Source organism: Tursiops truncatus, chromosome 3, assembly GCF_011762595.2.
Source record: "Tursiops truncatus isolate mTurTru1 chromosome 3, mTurTru1.mat.Y, whole genome shotgun sequence".
Classification (NCBI taxonomy): Eukaryota; Metazoa; Chordata; class Mammalia; order Artiodactyla; family Delphinidae; genus Tursiops; species Tursiops truncatus.
Window position 1 is genome coordinate 27,656,864 of NC_047036.1, and position 18,494 is coordinate 27,675,357.

General features: G+C 43.5%; 1 protein-coding gene across 1 annotated transcript in view; it reads right to left on the reverse strand.

The window, feature by feature from the left end:
• The window catches only part of ADAMTS12 (ADAM metallopeptidase with thrombospondin type 1 motif 12), a 374,445-nt gene that overhangs the window by 95,547 nt on the left and 260,404 nt on the right, over window positions 1–18,494 (reverse strand). The window contains exons 14-16 of the mRNA XM_033852779.2: window positions 16,226–16,346; window positions 10,637–10,881; window positions 8,832–8,970 (exon numbers count right to left, since the gene is read on the reverse strand). Of these exons, the coding sequence (XP_033708670.1) occupies window positions 8,832–8,970; window positions 10,637–10,881; window positions 16,226–16,346 (505 nt within the window). The remainder of the gene's footprint in view (window positions 1–8,831; window positions 8,971–10,636; window positions 10,882–16,225; window positions 16,347–18,494) is intronic.

Genomic DNA, 18,494 nt, shown 5'->3' on the forward strand with positions numbered 1-18,494 from the left:
CCATATATCTTGTTGACAAGTCCATCCTAAATCTACCAACTTTCAATTTCAGTTCCCATTAAATATTTACTTTGTATTTTCTGGCTCTTTGACCCCCTTCATCTCTGATTTCCTTGATCCATGAGTTCAGATCTATCCTTCATAATGAAGGCTCAGTCAAGAAGAACTTGAGTCCCATCACTGCAAGAGCTCAAACACATTGATTCTCTTAGCCATTGCTGAAACCCATACTTCTCACCACATTGGTAAGACTCAAAGCCGATAGTTTTTTCCTCCCTGAAATCCCAATGAATTGATTACATACATTGACTGTCATGGTCAGAAAGAAATTATATAAGAAATACGTAAGAAATGCTCAAACAGGAGCATCGCTGGTGCTTGAAGAATGCTTAATGGAACCAGGTAGGAACCATTTTCAAAATTTACCACGATCAAGAAGTATTCTTTCCTGCTTATAACTCCTCTTCTGCAGCCATTGTATACAAATCAGGCAAAGCACACACTTAAAGAAAGTCAGAGGCCTGCAACATCTCACAAAACTCACAGGGTTAACAAGAAAAGGAAACATTCAACATTTTGCAGGGTACGTTGAGCAAAGCAAGCCTTCAGAGAAACCAACTGAGAAATCCCCAGCAAGTGCACTATTAGAGAACAAAACTAAGGCCCTGGAAACAGGGGAGGGACTAATCTTTGCTGGCTGCATGTGATAAAAATGAGATGGGAAGGGACTAAGACGACCAGTAGAATAAGAGAATATTAGATTAGCCACCTTGGAAAGAATTCCGGTTAAAGGTTCCACATGTAAGGAACTTGGAAGTTGCCACTCTGTTGTAATGACAAGTAAATAGATGAACAGACTGAAAAATCAACAATGCTTCTTGGATATGAGAGAGGAAAGGGCACAGGGCAAACTGCTGCTCCCAAGACTGGAGAGACAGACGAGTGAATAGAGGGAGTCAGAACTTCCCAACTTTCCAGAGTATAGACTCATAAGCTGACTACCACAGGAACCTGAATTTTGGCACCTTAATATCAGATACCAAACTGTGGATCCAGGATACTCCAAAACAGCAAGCATGATAAACGCCCCCCAAAACCCCAAAAAACTACACCTAGGCATATCACTTTCAAATCACAGAAAATCAAAGACAAAGAAAAAGTCCTGAAAGAAGCCAGAGGGAAAAAACACCTTACCTACAGAGGCACAAAGAAAGAACTGCATGCGACTTCTCAGAACTCACGCAAGCAAGAAGAGAGCAGAGTGAAATATTTAAAGTGTTGAGAGAAAAAACCCCACCAACTTAGAATTCCACACCTGTGAAATTACCATTCAAAAGTGAAGGAGAAATAATTTCTCAAACAAACAAAAACTGAAGGAATTCATTGCCAATAGACCTGCAGGAAAGAAATGTTAAAAGAAATTCTTTAGAAAAAAGGAAAATATTAAAAATCAGAAACTTGGATCTATATAAAGAAAGGAAAAACACTAAAGAAGCAATAAATGAAGGTTAAATAAAAACTTTCCTTTTTCCTATTCTGAGTTGATCTAACAGAAAACAGTTTGTTCAAAATAATAATACCAATAATGTATTCAATTATTTTGATTATGATGCTTATGTATATATGATATATATGTATATGTGCTTAGGTACACATATAGAAATGAAATGAATCACAGAAATGATACAAGGGACGAGAGGCAGGAACCAGGATTATTTTGTTATTATAAGGTACTCATACTGCCTATAATTTTGTTATTATAAAGTACTCATAACACTGAAGTGGTACAGTGTTATCTGAAAGTGGATTGGATTAGCTGCAAACATATTGCAAACTCTAGGGCAATCACTAAAAAAAGCAGATTAGCTACTCTGGGCTAAGAGTTTCCATTAGTTCATTAATGAAGTACAACTGGAAGGTTTTCAGGTCTCCACTGTGTATCACTCGTAGCTTATTTTATATATTTATGCATGTGGTAAACTATATAATCCTCATTCCACAGCATATGTTTAAATGCATCTCAATAAATCCTACTATTTTTATTAAGTCCTACATATTAAAAAAATTCTCCAGGGCTTCCCTGGTGACACAGTGGTTGAGAGTCCGCCTGCCGATGCAGGGGACGCAGGTTCGTGCCCCAGTCCGGGAAGATCCCACATGCTGCAGAGTGGCTGGGCCCGGAGCTATGTCCGCTGAGCCTGCATGTCCGGAGCCTGTGCTCCGCAACGGGAGAGGCCACAACAGTGAGAGGCCCGCATTCTGAAAAAAAAAAAAAAAATCCTCCAGATATTTTTAGAGATCAATATCTGGACTTGGTTGATCCTACCTGACAGTTACAGAGGACAAAGTCAGACGGATTAGCGCCGAGCGCAATTTTAAAAAGTCAAGGAAGTATCTGACTCTGATTCTCTGTCCTCTAAACATCACTATATGGTCACCCATCAGGATCAGAGTGAAATATGTGCCCTTATTTGTTATTTTCACGCTTTAGCAAGGATATGTGGACATATCTCAAATGCACGTGATTATTTTGAGCCTTACTAGGAATACTGTCAGACTCTGTAAGAACTAGTTTCAGTGATGTAAGTATCTGTTCTACATGTATTTATTTCTAATGAACATGATCTAGTTTCTAGGGCAGCTTAGAACAGTTCAAGCAATCTCCAGGAGCTTCGCATGGTCTTTGGAGTTTTCTTTTTTCATTTAATTGGGGTATAGTTGTTATTACATAATTGTGTTAGTTTCTAGTGTACAGCGAAGTGGAGTTCCCTGTGCTATACAGCAGGTTCTCATTCGTTATCTATTTTATACATGTTAGTGTATATATGTCAGTGGAGTTTTCAGTATTTGCCTTTTCCTATCAGAATGTGACGTTCCTTAAACAAAGGAACAATGACTACGCTCCAAAGAGAATTCAGCCAAGCAGGGTGACGTCCAGGGTGGGGCAGGAGAAAATGTTCTCCCTTTTGTGCAAGCCATTGTTGTGCTTCTAGACCAAAAACACAGCACAGAGGAGACAACAGAGCACACAACTGGCAAAGGTCACATTCAGAAGTGATGACAGTCTGACAGTAGTGCCATTGCTGTAAGTTTTATAAGACACATGGGAATTCTGGTTAGAATATATTACAACTGACAGATTCCTGCAGTACTAGGGTTGCCATGGGGCAAAACTATGGCTTTTACATTTTTAGGAAAGTGATCTTGAGGTTTTGCCAAAATATTTTTTTTGTTTAATAAGGAGTCCTGAAGCTTCCTATTGAGACCAGCATCTGTGTCAAGCCATTTCTGCAGCTGTTCCTCCACAGATAATCCATTGGTTGCACTTTCATGGTTGATCTTTGGATGGGTGACCAGGGTAAATTTTCTTCAACAAGCCTCTTGTAATGAATGGTAGCACTTGCTATTCCATTCCCTTCCAACCTTTCCCAAGGGACAGCTAGTCCTAAATTCTCCCAGAGTCATGCCCCACAGATAAGGCAGGAGTGAAAGCAAATATGGTGGAGAGGACAGAAGAACGAACACTAGTGGAGAGAGAGGCCTGTTGCTGGTATACTCTGGGTCCTCTTTACCTTGGAAAAGTGGGCTGTGGAAAATAAGTGGGCTGGCTTTGATGACAGTTAGCTAAATTTATAAAATACTCTTGCCAATTTTTCATATGGATTTCTGCTCTTGAACAAAGATGATAAAAATGTTTAAATAGTCAAACTAAGGAAATAACATCTTGGTGAATTTTTTTTGAATCACAAATTTTATTTTATTTTAAATAACTTTAACTACCTCAGCTGTTAATAAAATAAAAGCAGAAAGAACAGGCTGCCTTTTTTCCAGATTTAATCACAAAATTGTGTCTACAATAATTGACATAACTCGCTTCTTGTCCTTCACCCATCTCATCAAAAATTATTGCATTTTCCCTCAAATTGTATTTTTTGGATTCTTCTGTAAATATACTCATTTTGTCCTCGTTCCTGGAGGCATCTTCATTTAAATCCATGCTTTAAAAAAGGAGAAGGGGTGCATATGTGGAGGCAAAATATTCTCTTGAAGCAAACAGATACAGAGTTGCTAGAAGAAGCTGATTGTAAACACAAGCTGCCTGGTTGGGAAGGGGAGGGCTGTTGACTTAGAGACGTGTGACAGCCTTGGGTGGACGGGCACAGGCAAAGCCCCAACGGGCCCTTCTTCCTGGGCAGGGTCAGGACTGAGCCAGCGGAGGCAGAGCTTCATCTTCCCCTTGGAACTCGTTGTTTTGGTTCTCCTCCAAAAGCCTTCATCCAGATAAGAAGCCAATGACTGATTACATCTTTTTTTTTTTTTTTTTTTTTGCCGTACGCGGGCCTCTCACTGCTGTGGCCTCTCCTGTTGCAGAGCGCAGGCTCAGCAGCCATGGCTCACAGGCCCAGCTGCTCTGCGGCATGTGGGATCTTCCCAGACCGGGGCACAAACCCATGTCCCCTGCATTGGCAGGCGGACTCTCAACCACTGCGCCACCAGGGAAGCCCCATCTTCTTGAATTTATACTTAAGCAGCTCTTTGCTCCAAATGCACAATGTAAATTATATGTAAAATATAAATTATAAAAGATATTAAATTATAACTATATAAAAAGGGAAGACCAAAATGTCACAATGCTTAAATGTAGGTAAACATCCTGGCAAAAGGGTGAGCAGGACTTAGGTGAAGGGTTTGCTGGGCTCTCAGCCAGAAGCTGTGGTGGGTGGTGGCCATGTGCGCAGCCCCCGTGAAATACGAGGGCTTTAACTGCTCCGCCTGAGATGGGAAGGAGACCACCATCACCACAAACTTCTTAGAGCCTTAACTCTTGATGACTTTCAGGCCTAGGAAGTTTGCAAAGTAAGGACTCAGCTTCTCATGCGAGTACTCAGCCCATCTGCCAGACTGGCTCTGTGATAATTCCTAACGTATTTTCAATGTCACTAGGAGAGGCAATTTTGAACCACCTTAGCAAGTCCTGTCCTGAAATGAGGTCCCACAGTGCGGTCAGGAAAAAACTGCAAAAACTAGAAAGAGTGGGTGCACACAGAGAGAAAAAGGGAGGAAAGGGACAGGAAAGAGAAAAATAAAAGAAACTAAAAGGAAATCACACTCAAATCAGGCCTGTAAATTACTATTCCAAAATCTATAAAGAAATATAATACCAAGAAAGACAACGAAATAATTACAACAGTTCACTCTGGATAAAATAAGTTTGTTAGGACAGTGCCTACTGTCTACTGACCTACTTTTTAAAATAAGCATGTTACTTACTGCCTTTGGGCATTTTCACCTGGAAATCTCATAGGCACTTTAATTGAACTCATATAATCATAAACTCCTCTTGGGATCTGTTTCTTGTCACATGTTCCCTGTTTCAGTGAGTGACACTACCATTTAGCCAGTTATGCGAAGGAGAACACTGGGGGTCACCCTTCAACCCTTCCTCATGCACAAACCACTCTCTATCAAAAGATAAATGGAATCAACCATTAAGTTCAGTCTAGTACAGCTCCTAAATATGTCCACATTTTCATGGTTTTTCCATCTGTACCACCTTAGCTTTAGTTCAAGCCACTATTATTACTTCCCTAGACCACTGCCAAGATCTTCTATCTCTTTTCCTTCCCTTCTAGTGTTTCTCCCACATGGAAATAAAACATTGACCCTAGTTAACTCCGGGGGAAAAGGAAAGGGAGTGGAGTTAGGCAGTGCTCTTCAAGTGTATTTGTGCAACTTCTTACTCTTTAAAAATGAAGATTGAAACAAACATGACATAATAAGATCTGATAAAGTTGAGTGGTTGATTTACAGGAATTTGTTATTGCATTCTCCTTTTTGCTGGGGCCTTTGTAATATTTTCCCATGAAAAAGTGTAAAACTAGAATAACACGATAACAAAATAAAATAAAGTAAAATAAAATAAAATGATTGCTACTACCTGTTTGTAACCTTGGGAATCAATGGGAATCAATTGATGGGAATCAATGTGGTAATAAGTTTCTTAACATTTGGTATAAGTATGTTACTTTTTGAACCTAGAAATTCCATCTACAAATTAAAATTTAATGAGATCATTCTTTACATGGGCCCAAAGATGCTCATCAGACGATGATGATCAATAAGGAACCGGCTAAGGGAATTTTGTTTTGTCTTGCCAGTGAAATATAACGTATCCACAAAAATGATAGCTATGGAGACTGAATAACACATGGAATGGTACCCACGTTATGACGTTAAGTGAAAACATGTGTATATGTACATAAATACATCCATATGCACACAACTATATACATCTATGATGAGAGAAAATAATATTGAAAGGCAATAAAGCAAAGTACCGAAGTGCATGTATGTTAGAGTGGTGACTTTAATTTTTCAGTAACATATTTAACTTAGTTTTATAATATAGAAAGTTTTAACTTAAAGGAAATAAAAATACATCATTGAATGATTCAGTGTTTCGGGCAGTCTTCCATCTTTATATTTAGCAGTGAGTGCCTTATGTGAATATTAGCATTTCATTCTCTATGTCTGAGAGCGTGAAGGTAGATACGCTGCCATCCTTCTCTCCCAGAATTAAGAGAGCTCACTGCCACTCAGATAGCATGGCTGAAATTCAGGTAGGCACATGGGCACTACGATAGCGTCTGTTAAGGTTTAATAACCAGAGTGACATTTGCCCAAGTCAGGCAGAGATGCTCCTGAAGGATCAGGCTGTATCAAAGCCAAACGCCTGCTGTTTGGTAGGGCTGTTTCATCTCCTTGCTAAATACGAATATATCTTTATGACCACTGCACAAATCAGCCATTTATATTGTATTTCCCACGCTCTGAAATACTACACAAGCAATGCAAAGGGTCCGGCCCATGCTGAAATAGAAGGGGGTGTGGGGTGGATAATCTCGTGTTTCTCTGAGAAGGCCCTGCTCAGGCAGGACTGGCTGAGTTTCTCTCCGTGGTGTCCTGGAATAAATGATTTAAACTTAAAGCTTAAACCTGTACATCACTGCAAAAAAGAGAACAAAAGGGATGCAAAATCGTAAAAGTATTTGTGAACTACAGTCCTGATGACCTCATTTTCCTCCCAACTTCTCCTCAGGGAAATATTTTTCACCTACTTATTTTCTGCTTAAATTGCTTTTGCTTCTCAGCAAAAAATCCCAGCCCTCCTGGGCAGCAGTGGGAAGAGCAGGGCTGACTCTTACTGATGCCCTTTACGGCTGCTGTCAGATTTGACCTAGACAGATTTCCAGAGGTTCAGGATTTTCAAGATGTCACACATTTTGAAATGAACATAGGATTCCTGTGATTTCTAAAAGGGAGGGGTTGGTTTTCTATACTGAAGGAGGGAAAGAAAGAAATCAGTAATACGAAAGTTGTTCACAAGGCTGATGGGCCACGACTCAATGTCTGTCCCTGGATCTCTTTCCACGACTACTTCCTGGGGGGTGGGGGTGGGCGGGTGGAAGGAGCAAGTGAACAAATGGAGCAAAGTACACGAGAGGGAAGCCAGGGAGGTGGAGGCTGTGCTCTCCTGACCCCTTCTCTCCATCACTTTGATTCCCTCTGCTACATTGCTGATTCTGGTACTTCAGCCAATATTTGTCCTAGTTTTATAAGCAGCAGTAACAATAGAAGCAGAAAGTTCCCGAACAGACTTGGACAGGATCCAAAAGGAGAAAGAGAGGCTGAGTCTACTATTAAAGCCCCCAAATGAGTGAAGAGCCGCAAGTACCAGAACAGCCCCGACCCCTGCCCCCAGAGGCCCCAGAAATGTTCATCTAGCACTGCGGCCACAAGAGTCCGCACTCTACAAACACATACTCCTTTACAGTTCCCAGCCTCTCTCTGCAGCTGGATTGTGCCCACAGGGCTGAGGCCAACGAATGAAACGTGAGCAGAAGTGGTTTGCGTCACTCCAGGCCCAGGCCGTTGTTAAGGGCCAGTCTGCCTCTTCAATTTCTCCCTTCCCCTGTGGGGCAGTTTCAGATGTCTCAGCTACAAGAGGAAGCAAGGCCATCTAATCTGTGCCAGATTTAGACTGGGTTAAAAATAAACCTTCATTGTGTTCTTAAGATTTTGTTTTCTTTGTTACCATAGCAGAACTTGTCCCATCCTGACACACTTGACAGCAAAGGAAGCTCTCCAATGCTTGATTTATGAGAGAAAACTGTTTTTCTTGTAGCTATGAAAAACTGGTAAATTGGAGACAGAAGAACACTGGGCTAGGAATTAAGAGAGACAGTTATGGTCTGGATTTGGCCATGATTTAAAGGATACCTATGGTGGGTGGTTTGACTTTTGTGGTCCTTAGGTCCTCAACCAGAGAAGTTATAAACCTTTCTGGTCTGCTTTTTTTTTTTTTTTTTTTTTTTTGCAGTACACAGGCCTCTCACTGTTGTGGCCTCTCCCGTTGCGGAGCACAGGCTCCGGACGCGCAGGCTCAGCGGCCATGGCTCACGGGCCCAGCCGCTCCGCGGCACGTGGGATCCTCCCAGACCGGGGCACGAACCTGCGTCCCCTGCATCGGCAGGCGGACTCTCAACCACTGCGCCACCAGGGAAGCCCCTCTGGTCTGCTTTTTAAAAAAAGACATGTAACCCTTTCTGCAAACAAAACCTTTCATGAAGGACAGTATGGAAACCTGATAAAAGAAAAAGTGCCTCTTTCTTTAGACCATGACCAACACATTTACTCCCTATTGAGGCCCCTGGGCCATCTTTGTGGAACCCTGCAGACCTAGGGGCGAGAGTGCGAACTGCTGGCTTAAACTTCCTCCATGGCCTATTCTGAAACTGACGTGGATTCAAAGAGAGAGGAGCTGTTCTCACCCGTCCCACACGTTACACTGCACTCTGTCCAGCGGCCATACTGCCAGAAATACACCAGCTTTTCCACGTCATTGTCAAGGCCATCTTTCCGGATTGTGTACTCATACTTGATGCCTGGGTTAGTCACCTGGAATAAAAGCTAAAGGACAAGAGCGGGGTCATGTCAAACTCTGTTGTGACTTTATACCGCAAACCACAGTCATATAAAAATGCTGTACAATGTCTATCATCTTAAAATAGTCATGGAGGTGTGCACTGGAATACATACCATTACATAAATACTTCCACCTGCATGTCTACATATGTCTATAGTTAATCTGCTCCTATTCTATTATTTCTTGACTGAATTCTCATGGGTATTCATGGGAGGCCTAATCATACGGGAATTACTCTGAGGGAATGACCAGAGTGCCCTTTCCAACAATAGGCTGGTAGGTCACCTTGTGCCCTTGCGTATGTGCTAACTTTGTGGTTATGGGTAAGTTACTTAATCTCTTTGTGCCTTACTTTCCCCATCTACAAAGTGAGGATAATCACAGCATGACTAATAGGGTGCTTTTAAGGGTTAAACAAACGAAAGTAATGTGACTAGATATGATTAGATCGGTGTTGGCATATAGCTAGCACTCAGTAAACAGTAACTTTTGTTGCCGTTGTTGTTGCTTTATGGTGCCCTTCTCTAGCTCTCAGGCTGATTAGTTTTCTTGAAAGCATATAGTTCTGGGATTAAAATGGTCATGGGTTTTAGCCAAGGCATAAAATTGGAGACAGAATTTGGGACCCTCCCCTCACTTCCCTCTCATGCAGGCAATCTACTTACCACATGTTTGACATGGATTAATCTCACACTTAGAGGTGGTAGACTGGTTGCTCCACGGGGCGGGCCTATAAGATGTAAGGTCTCCTGACATTTACGGATCATAGCTGTCAAGCATTGACCTCCAGCTTCTGTGAATGCTCTGATCTCTGGCTCTGAAATGACTTCCTTCTAACTTCTGAATTATAGTTAGATGTGACTGTCTTGGGCCATCCATCAGCCCCAACCTGCCTTGCTCTGCTGCTATAATTACCCCGCTCCTTTTCTACAGCTCTTTGCTAGTATGAAAGACAAATCACTTGTGCCTTTGAAGAGCACATGGTACGTCTTTACCCCTCTCTTCTCCAGGAGTTTCACGAAGTCAAACCTTTTGCCTGAGGACAACCACATGATAACATGTGAAAGAACCATGTCAGTTCATCACCACTGCTGGAAAGCTGTTTGGAAACTCATGCCAGGCTGACATAGACTGGTAGCATCCCTTTTATACCTGAGGAACACACACTCTGAAATAAATAGCCTGCCAACTATACTGGAAACTAAATTCAACAGATGATTTTAGGGCCCGTGGCATTTCATCACAAGGGTTTTGCCAATTTTAGGCAATAAAGGATTAGCAGCATAAACTAATATCTCACTTCCCTCCCTGTTCCTTGCTAAGAGAAGGTTTAAGGATTGTTTTTTTTTTTTTGTGGTACACGGGCCTCTCAGTGTTGTGGCCTCTCCCGTTGCAGAGCACAGGCTCCGGATGCCTAGGCTCGGTAATTGTGGCTCACGGGACCAGCCGCTCCGCGGCATGTGGGATCTTCCCGGACTGGGGCACGAACCTGTGTCCCCTGCATCGGCAGGCGGACTCTCAACCACTGCGCCACCAGGGGAAGCCCCTAAGGATTCTTAATGAATATCCCCTAGCAAACACCTTGGTAAAGAAAATTAGAAAGATCCTAAGTAGTGCACACGTCAGCAGTTTCCTTTGCTTCTGCATTACCTGGATCCACACTGACTCATTGGTGGGACCTGTGGCCATCAGTTTCTCCAGGTCTCCTTTCCTGTCATATTGAAAGACGGTCCCTGCCAGCTTGTAGTTCCCATTCCACTGGATAATAAATCCTCCATTGAGGTAATATTTTTCAGGGTCTTCACTCCTGATGGCCAGAAAGTTTCCAGCTCCCTCAACCTCCATTACCCGTATGTCCCTGGCTCCTTTTGGAATCAGTCCGATGTCAACATAACCTAAGGAGAGAAGAGAGGCATGCAAGCTTAGCTGAACAAACACAGTCTGTTTCTGACTCATCATGCATCCCCTTCCCAGCATCTCCATCAGTTTAGTGCCCTTGTCTTCCTGCTGGGTGGTTACTGGGACTGGCAGATGCACTAATTACGGGGAACTTTAAAAGCATGGCCATGAGTAGAATTCTCAGGAGCCTTGTGACTCATTATGTAATCAGTTTTATGAGAGGAGAGGTGAAATAAATGCAGATTGAACTCTGAACCTTTTGTGGTTGATCCAGCATTTATTTTCTGTTGACAGTTCAAACCGTTACAGCCCCTAGCCAGCTTCCCATTAGCATTTCTGCTTCTGCATTTGTTGCTATTAGATTAATCTCCCTAAACATTGCAGCGGCTACATCCTTTCGCTCACCCTCATTGCCTGAAAATTAAAGACTCTTAGAAGTAATTTAATCATAGCTTAAATTCATTAAGAGAATTCTGGAGGGAATCATGGATTGATTGCCACCTGGCGCTCTTGAATACAGCTTGTGATGAGAAACTCAGCTCTGAGCACAGCTTTTTATATTGCTGGACAATTATATTCATTAGAAAGGGTTTTTTTTCACATTTTTTCTTACGTTTTGATGAAACATAAACTTATGTTGTTCTCATGTGTTCTAATCCAACATTCTGAAAAAGCACAGAGGACATCTACTTAAAGACCATGATCAATTCTAGCTACAGTCTTATCCTTCCTTATTGGTTGTTACGGTAGGAGACCTACTGGGGAGAAATGGAGTGAACACATAATGGCTTCCTCTCTTTGCCAGGCTCTAGGCTAAGCCCTGTATGCATTCATCCTGTTTATGCTTCAAAAGAACCGTCATCTCATAGCTGTGATAGAATGGAAAGACGCTGGGGCTGGCATTGGACAAGGAGTACTGGGGCATGGGAGTCAGACATCCGATTCTAGTTTCTACACTGCCACGAACGAGCTCCATGAGGTCCATTGACTTATCTAACTTCTTTGAATGTCATCTGCACAATGAAGGACGTTGAATGAGATGAGAGCTTGAATGAGATGATGTCTGACGTCCCTCCCAGCTAAATTTTCTCTGTTCCTTTACATACAAAACTTGATTTTAAGACCTTGATCATTTTCCACTGGATATACACTAAGGTTTTTTTTGACTAACAAACATACCCTCATCTCTGTCACCTAAAAGTGCCCTGACTGCTCTCTTTCCCTCAGACATTAACATAGCATGGGATCCTGGGAGTTAAAACCCACGTCTGGCCAGCAGGAACGATTTACTCAGAAGCTGGGCACAGGCCACAACCTCAGCTCTATTTTTTCGAACTGGCAGCTCCCATCTAAAGGAGCGATGTATGGGGCCTGAAGTACTTGATTAAATTCCACTGGGCCCTCACACGCTTGCCTGAGACAGCTCATTGAAACTATTAAGTTACAACTAGCTCAGGGAAAATATTTAATCACATGTAATTGAGGGTGATACAACTGTTTAAAATGCCTTTGGAGCACTGCTCCCCGCAGCATAGCAGAGCTTCTCATAGCAGAGCTCATGCATAAAGTCAACTAGCATTAAAGAATATGGCAACCACCATATGCCTTGTTTAAAAACAAACAAAAAACCAAGCTAAAAGAATATTCAGGGCCTTTGAGGATGGAACAGAAGACTGGTCTCACTTCTGAAGACATATCATAAGAGTGACAATGGATTATTGGTGCTAATGTGTACCTTATTCAACTATTCTAAAAAAAGGATTTACCCACTGGCATATTTGGTTTCTAGTCTGTCACTTCAAATAAAAATGTGTTTATAAAGAGGTCATACTATTAACCCAGGCAATTTAACTACAACTACCAGCTTGTCTTTTTTTTTTTTACGATTTGTGCTGTCAGTGTGTGGCAAGCAAGACCATTCTCACTGCAGGCCAAGATGCCATGGTTTCTGTGAGGGGGCTCCTGGGAAAGACAGGTCCATCTTCTGAAGCCTGGCTTGACAGTAGTGACACATTGCTGTCTGGTTCAGATCCAAAACTGCATTTGACCTGCTCACAAATCACAGTAAGGAAGAGCTACGTACAGATACATTTGCCAGGCAGATGTACTGAGAATTAAACTGCCCTGGATTTGGAGTTTTAGCCTCAATTATTTCAAAAGAGGGTTGTAAGGGGTCTGGAGTCTTGGAACACATTGTGAGCAACCATAATCCTCTTGCTGGAAACCAGTGAAAACATAGCAGAGGGAATAGACACCGACAGGGCCTTCCTGACCCTAAATGCTTCCTCACAGCCCTGAGCCCTGGAGGTCTTTCAGCTCTTTTGATGGGAAAACTCCCGTGTAAAGTGTCCAGTCACTCTCCCTACCCCTTCCAACTCAAGGTTTCCTGGAAAGCATGACATAGGACAGTCTCCAAGTAAGGTGGTATTTTGGTAAACATGGTTTCAAGAAAGCCATGTCCTCTCTTATCATTGTGTCCTACCTTCTGCCTCTGATTCTGTCTCTGGAATGTTTTCTTATATGATTCTCATCCCCTTTACATGAACTTCTTTAGTCCAGGCCCTTATCTCCTGAACCTGGGTTAATGTTTGGGTTCCCAGCACTGGGCTCTCCTTTTCTGGGCAACTTTGTATGTTGCTGGCAAACTAGTCTTTCTATGACACTGACCTCCTCAGGTCATTCACCCTCCCTAAAATCTTAGAAAGGTCCCTATTTTCTCTTGAATCTACAGCAAAGAAATTGAACCTTACGGAACAGCCTAGGAGCAACTCTGAGTCATGAAGTCATATCATTTCTTCTTAAAAGGGTCTCATGTCCCACCGCCCAGACTTGTATAGACCCTACACCCACACTGCGGCCACAGCCCTCCAGCCTGTGCTGTGAGTGTTCTTAATGGGTTCCATTCGTTCATGATCATTTTCATTTTGTCACAGAGCCTAGGGAGCCGCAAGCAAAAGTCCAGAACATGCCTCATTATGGGATTAAGATGGTAATTTTAGCATAACTTGTAATTGTTGTCAATTCCTAACTCTATATGAATTTAATCTTTTGACCATAAAGATCAGTGGCAGAGTCTAGGGAACTACAGCCGGAAGAACTAAGCACATAAACACACAGAATCAATAAGTAGATGGGATCCAGGTGGTCAGGTACACACATAATTCCAGGGAGCTGCTGCTTTTACTCCATTTCAGGGATCTCCTATTCTAAAGATATGGATACTGGCAGCAAGAGTTGAAAAACAGGGACATTGTGTCTTTCCTCTGCTTTTTAGATTATAGATTTTTTTTCAACATGCTGAATTGTAAAAGTGAAAAATTGTATGTGAGGTATATCAGACAGTGGAAATTGAATTAACTTCTTGTGCCAAAAGACGTAAAATTACTATGTGCATCAAATCTACTCAATAGATATACAAATGTATCATTTAAAATATAAAATTAAAGGTGAATTTTATACAGTAATTGTTCTAGTTCCATAAAAAGATTTCAAACAAAAGTTACACACATTCTGGTCATGATTAAATAAAAGAGGTAGGAATCAAGGCTGGTGGTTTGGGCACTGAGTTAAGTGACACAATTAGTCGTAGGAGAGTTCCAGAATGCTCAGAGAATGTGGTCCCTTGTTCCCAGCATCAAAACAAAGCAGGTCAGTGTGAATAAGACCAGGACTTGATTCAGTGGTCAGAGGGTCTGGCACTGGTGAGGTCTAGAGAAGACAATTAAGGCCAGAGGAGTCTAGAGTGGTAGTTTTAGGAAGTCAATGGATTAAGTCCAAATTTTGGTGATGTGTGCTAGGGAAAAATAGGTCATTTAATGACCACACCTGATACTCAGGGGCATACACAGTAACTTCATCCCGGGTGTTAAGCAAGTCTAGAAGGGAGGTGCCCCACTATATCTGACTTCCACCCTAGGCATCACCCCAGCCCCAGTGTGGGATACTGCCCCATCCCCTCTGGCTCTACCTGGGTGGTGCCCCCTGGCTACCCTATTTCCAGTACCTCCATTCCTTGGAATTTAGAGAATTAACAACCAGATCTCCCCACCTCCCCAAAGCAGCGTCAAGCAATGGCTAGTGGGAGCTGGTGTGTACTCTCAACGCCTTCCCTCCTGGGCGGGAAAACTTTGGAAGTACAACTTCTACACTGGCTCCTATATAATAACTGGCTTAATGACACTTCCTTTCTGGCTGCCTCCCTTTCTCTGTTTCACTGCCTCCAATGCCCTACTGGTGTTTCCCAGGATTCTCCGACCTCCATACAAACTAATGGTACCTGAATTCCTGTCTCAGGGTACCTCTTGGGGAGGAGGGGACGAGGGGGACTAAACTAAGATGCTCTCAGCTGTCTTCATCATCTCCAGGCCTAACTTAGCCTCCTCCCAAGACGCCTTCAGCAACTGCTGGTGTCAAGGGATCATGGGAACTGTCTTTACTGAAGACAGTCTGCAGGGTCACAGCTGATTTGGGATGAGGATGGGCTCTCCATGCCCCGAGGATTGTCAACAGCCCAAAGATGCACAAGGAAGAAACCTCGAAAAAGGTAATCATGGGAAAGGAATAGTGCGATATGAGTAAGGAGCGCATGTTAGATGGGAGAAGCCACCTGGAGAGCCTTAAGGCACCACTGGCTGGGACTCCCTTACAGGGAGGAGCTGGGAATAAGAGCAAATTGAAGCAACCCTGCCTCGCCTCTCCTCTGGTCCTGAAGCTACACCCCAACTCTTCTGCCTTTAAACCCACTGTTGGCTTCTCTGCCCTCAGTTACAGAACCTGCTCCTAGGTCTGCACCCTCCTCAGCCAGCTCTTCATCCCTTCTCTCCCCCAGGTCTCGGTCCATTGGCCTTCAGCTCTGGATCCTCTCCAGGGATCACACTCTTTTTTTTTTTTTTTGTGGTACGCAGGCCTCTCACTGTTGTGGCCTCTCCCGTTGCGGAGCACAGGCTCCGGATTTGCAGGCTCAGCAGCCATGGCTTATGGGCCCAGCCGCTCCGCGGCATGTGGGATCTTCCCGGACCAGGGCAGGAACCCATGTCCCCTGCATCGGCAGGCGGACTCTCAACCACTGCGCCACCAGGGAAGTCCGGATCACACTCTTAAACCTGGTCCTGTGCACAGCCACTAAGCCATCTTAGATCCCTAGTGCAACGTGATGCTTCCTGTAATTGCTTAGCATTCAACCCCTTTCCTAAAACTGCCAAGGAACTTTTATCCCTTTGTAGTGAAGGCTATACCCATTTTGAATTCTGTGAAAGTCACAATCTGCTTAAAAAGAGTAACACTCCATCTTGACCTTCATTCTCAGTCCCCTGCCACCTCAATTATTTATGTGTTTATTACCAGATCCTTCTTTCTGTTGAAACACCTTCTTCACGGTCTGACAGGCTGAGCCATCCCCAAGGCACACACCACAGCGATCCTCCGTGGCGTTGGAATCGATCTCATAGTCACAGCCGACCATCTGTGGGGAAGAGAGGTTGAGGACGAATGACTCAGGCGGGAGAGGCCACACCTACCCTGGACTTTCGACTCCTCCTTCCCCCCATTTTGCTCTGGATGAGATTGTGGCGGGGGCAGATACAAGATAAATGTTTCCTCTTCCTGGTGGTGGCCAGAAGAATACCCAAAGCACCCACTGATGCTAAAGGAAATACTTGCTTTGAGGGGAAAGAGGTACACACTGAATGCATCTGCAATTTCCCCTGAGTGAGAAGCAGAATTGAACACACTTCCAAAAGTGGAACCATGAAAATGTCTTGGAATCATTGTCGGTGGAGCAGCAAATCCCTTTCAGATGTGCAAACCTCATGCCCCCTCCTCTCTAATGAGATTCCCAGGGATGACGGAATGACTCCACCTATACTTAGTCGTTCATTCCCTTTACATTCCTCACTGGGGATATTCTCTCTGGTTCCTGTCTGAACTGGCAGCCCTGGGGGAAAACCTGGCTTCATGCTGAGACCATTCCAGTCCCGTGAGGGATGAGATCTCGGACCTGCAGACCCATCAGCAGATCCTTTGGAGCCTCCTATGACCCCAGCCCCACCACCTGTCACATGTAGCCATATCCCAGCCATCCTGACCTCCTTTCCTCCAGCTGCAGAGGAGGAACTGGTCATTTCTGCCCTGAGCCAGGCCTAATCTTGTTCCTGTGCTCTGGACCTGACCACTTCTCAGTGTTCTGTCCATTGGTCCTCCCAAGTCATCATCCTTCCCTCTCCACTGGTTCCTTCTCCTCCACCCCCCAATACGGCCAAGGCTTTCCCATCCAATTCCCATTCTGGAAAAGGAGAGTAATTAAACTTGGGGTGTTTGGTAGCATCAAATACCAGAGAATCGTTAACACTCAGATGGAAAGTCATGGAAAACACGTGAACATCCACTGAAGTCTTTTGTTCCTTGCTCTCTTCTACGGCCTATATTCCTTAACCACATTTCAGTGGTAGAAGAAAGTGGTAGAAGAAACACCATATTATATATTTTTTCAATTTTTATTTATTTATTTATGTATTTATTTATTTATGGCTGCATTGGGTCTTCGTTGCTGCGTGGAGGCTTTCTCTAGTTGCGGCGAGCAGGGGTTACTCTCCTTTGCAGTGTGCGGGCTTCTCACTGCGGTGGCTTTTCTTGTTGCAAAGCACGGGCTCTGGGCGCGTGGGCTTCAGTAGTTGTGGCGTGCGGGCTCAGCAGTTGTGGCTCACGGGCTCTAGAGTTCAGGCTCAGTAGTTGTGGCACATGGGCTTAGTTGCTCTGCGGCATGTGGGATCTTTCCAGACCAGGGCTTGAACTCATGTCCCCTGCATTGGCAGGTGGATCCTTAACCACTGTACTACCAGCAAAGTCCCTACACCATATTATATTAATTGGATTTTTCTTTTCTGTTTGGGAAGAAGAATGGTGCCCAGGTAGTTTTTTCTCTCTCAAAGATAATTTCCTTTCTTATTTTAAAGCCACCGCAGATCGACTGAAAGGAAGAACCATTTAGGTCTTTAAATACACCCTCCCTCCACCTTAATTCTAAAGAATTAAGGCCCACAGACAAAAATAGCGCCATTACTCAGGTTAACCATGTCTAACTTCCTTTAGATCCAAAGACGGTGCTACTTGACCCAGTTGGGAAAAATAAACTGATAAGAGATTAAAAAAACGTAACAACACTAATCACAATGGAAAAGAAAGAAATTGTCTGGATGTGTGCCTTCACTGGTTATAAGCAAAATGTCAACCCGTCACAAGTGATATGTTTACGTCAAGCTTGAGCATCCTCTAATAAGCTGACCTTTACAAATCCCATTCTCAGTGACCATCATTCCTTCACTGATTTGGAACCAGCCAGGGAAACATACTTTGCAACATACTGAAGTGTTTAAAAACAATCTCTACCAGGAGGGGATGGATAAAACATGTGAAGGAAAAAGGAAAGAAAGCCAGAAAAACAAATACCTTGAGCCCATCTTTCTCCTCCAGCAATATATGCCTGCATCCCTGGGGGGCAGGGGCAGGGAAGGAAACACACACACCCCAGTAGGCTGGCCCACGGCATAGTGTGTGGTTCTTGTGGAGACTTCACCCTTCTGTTCCTCCATCAGCTGCGCACGGCACACTCAAC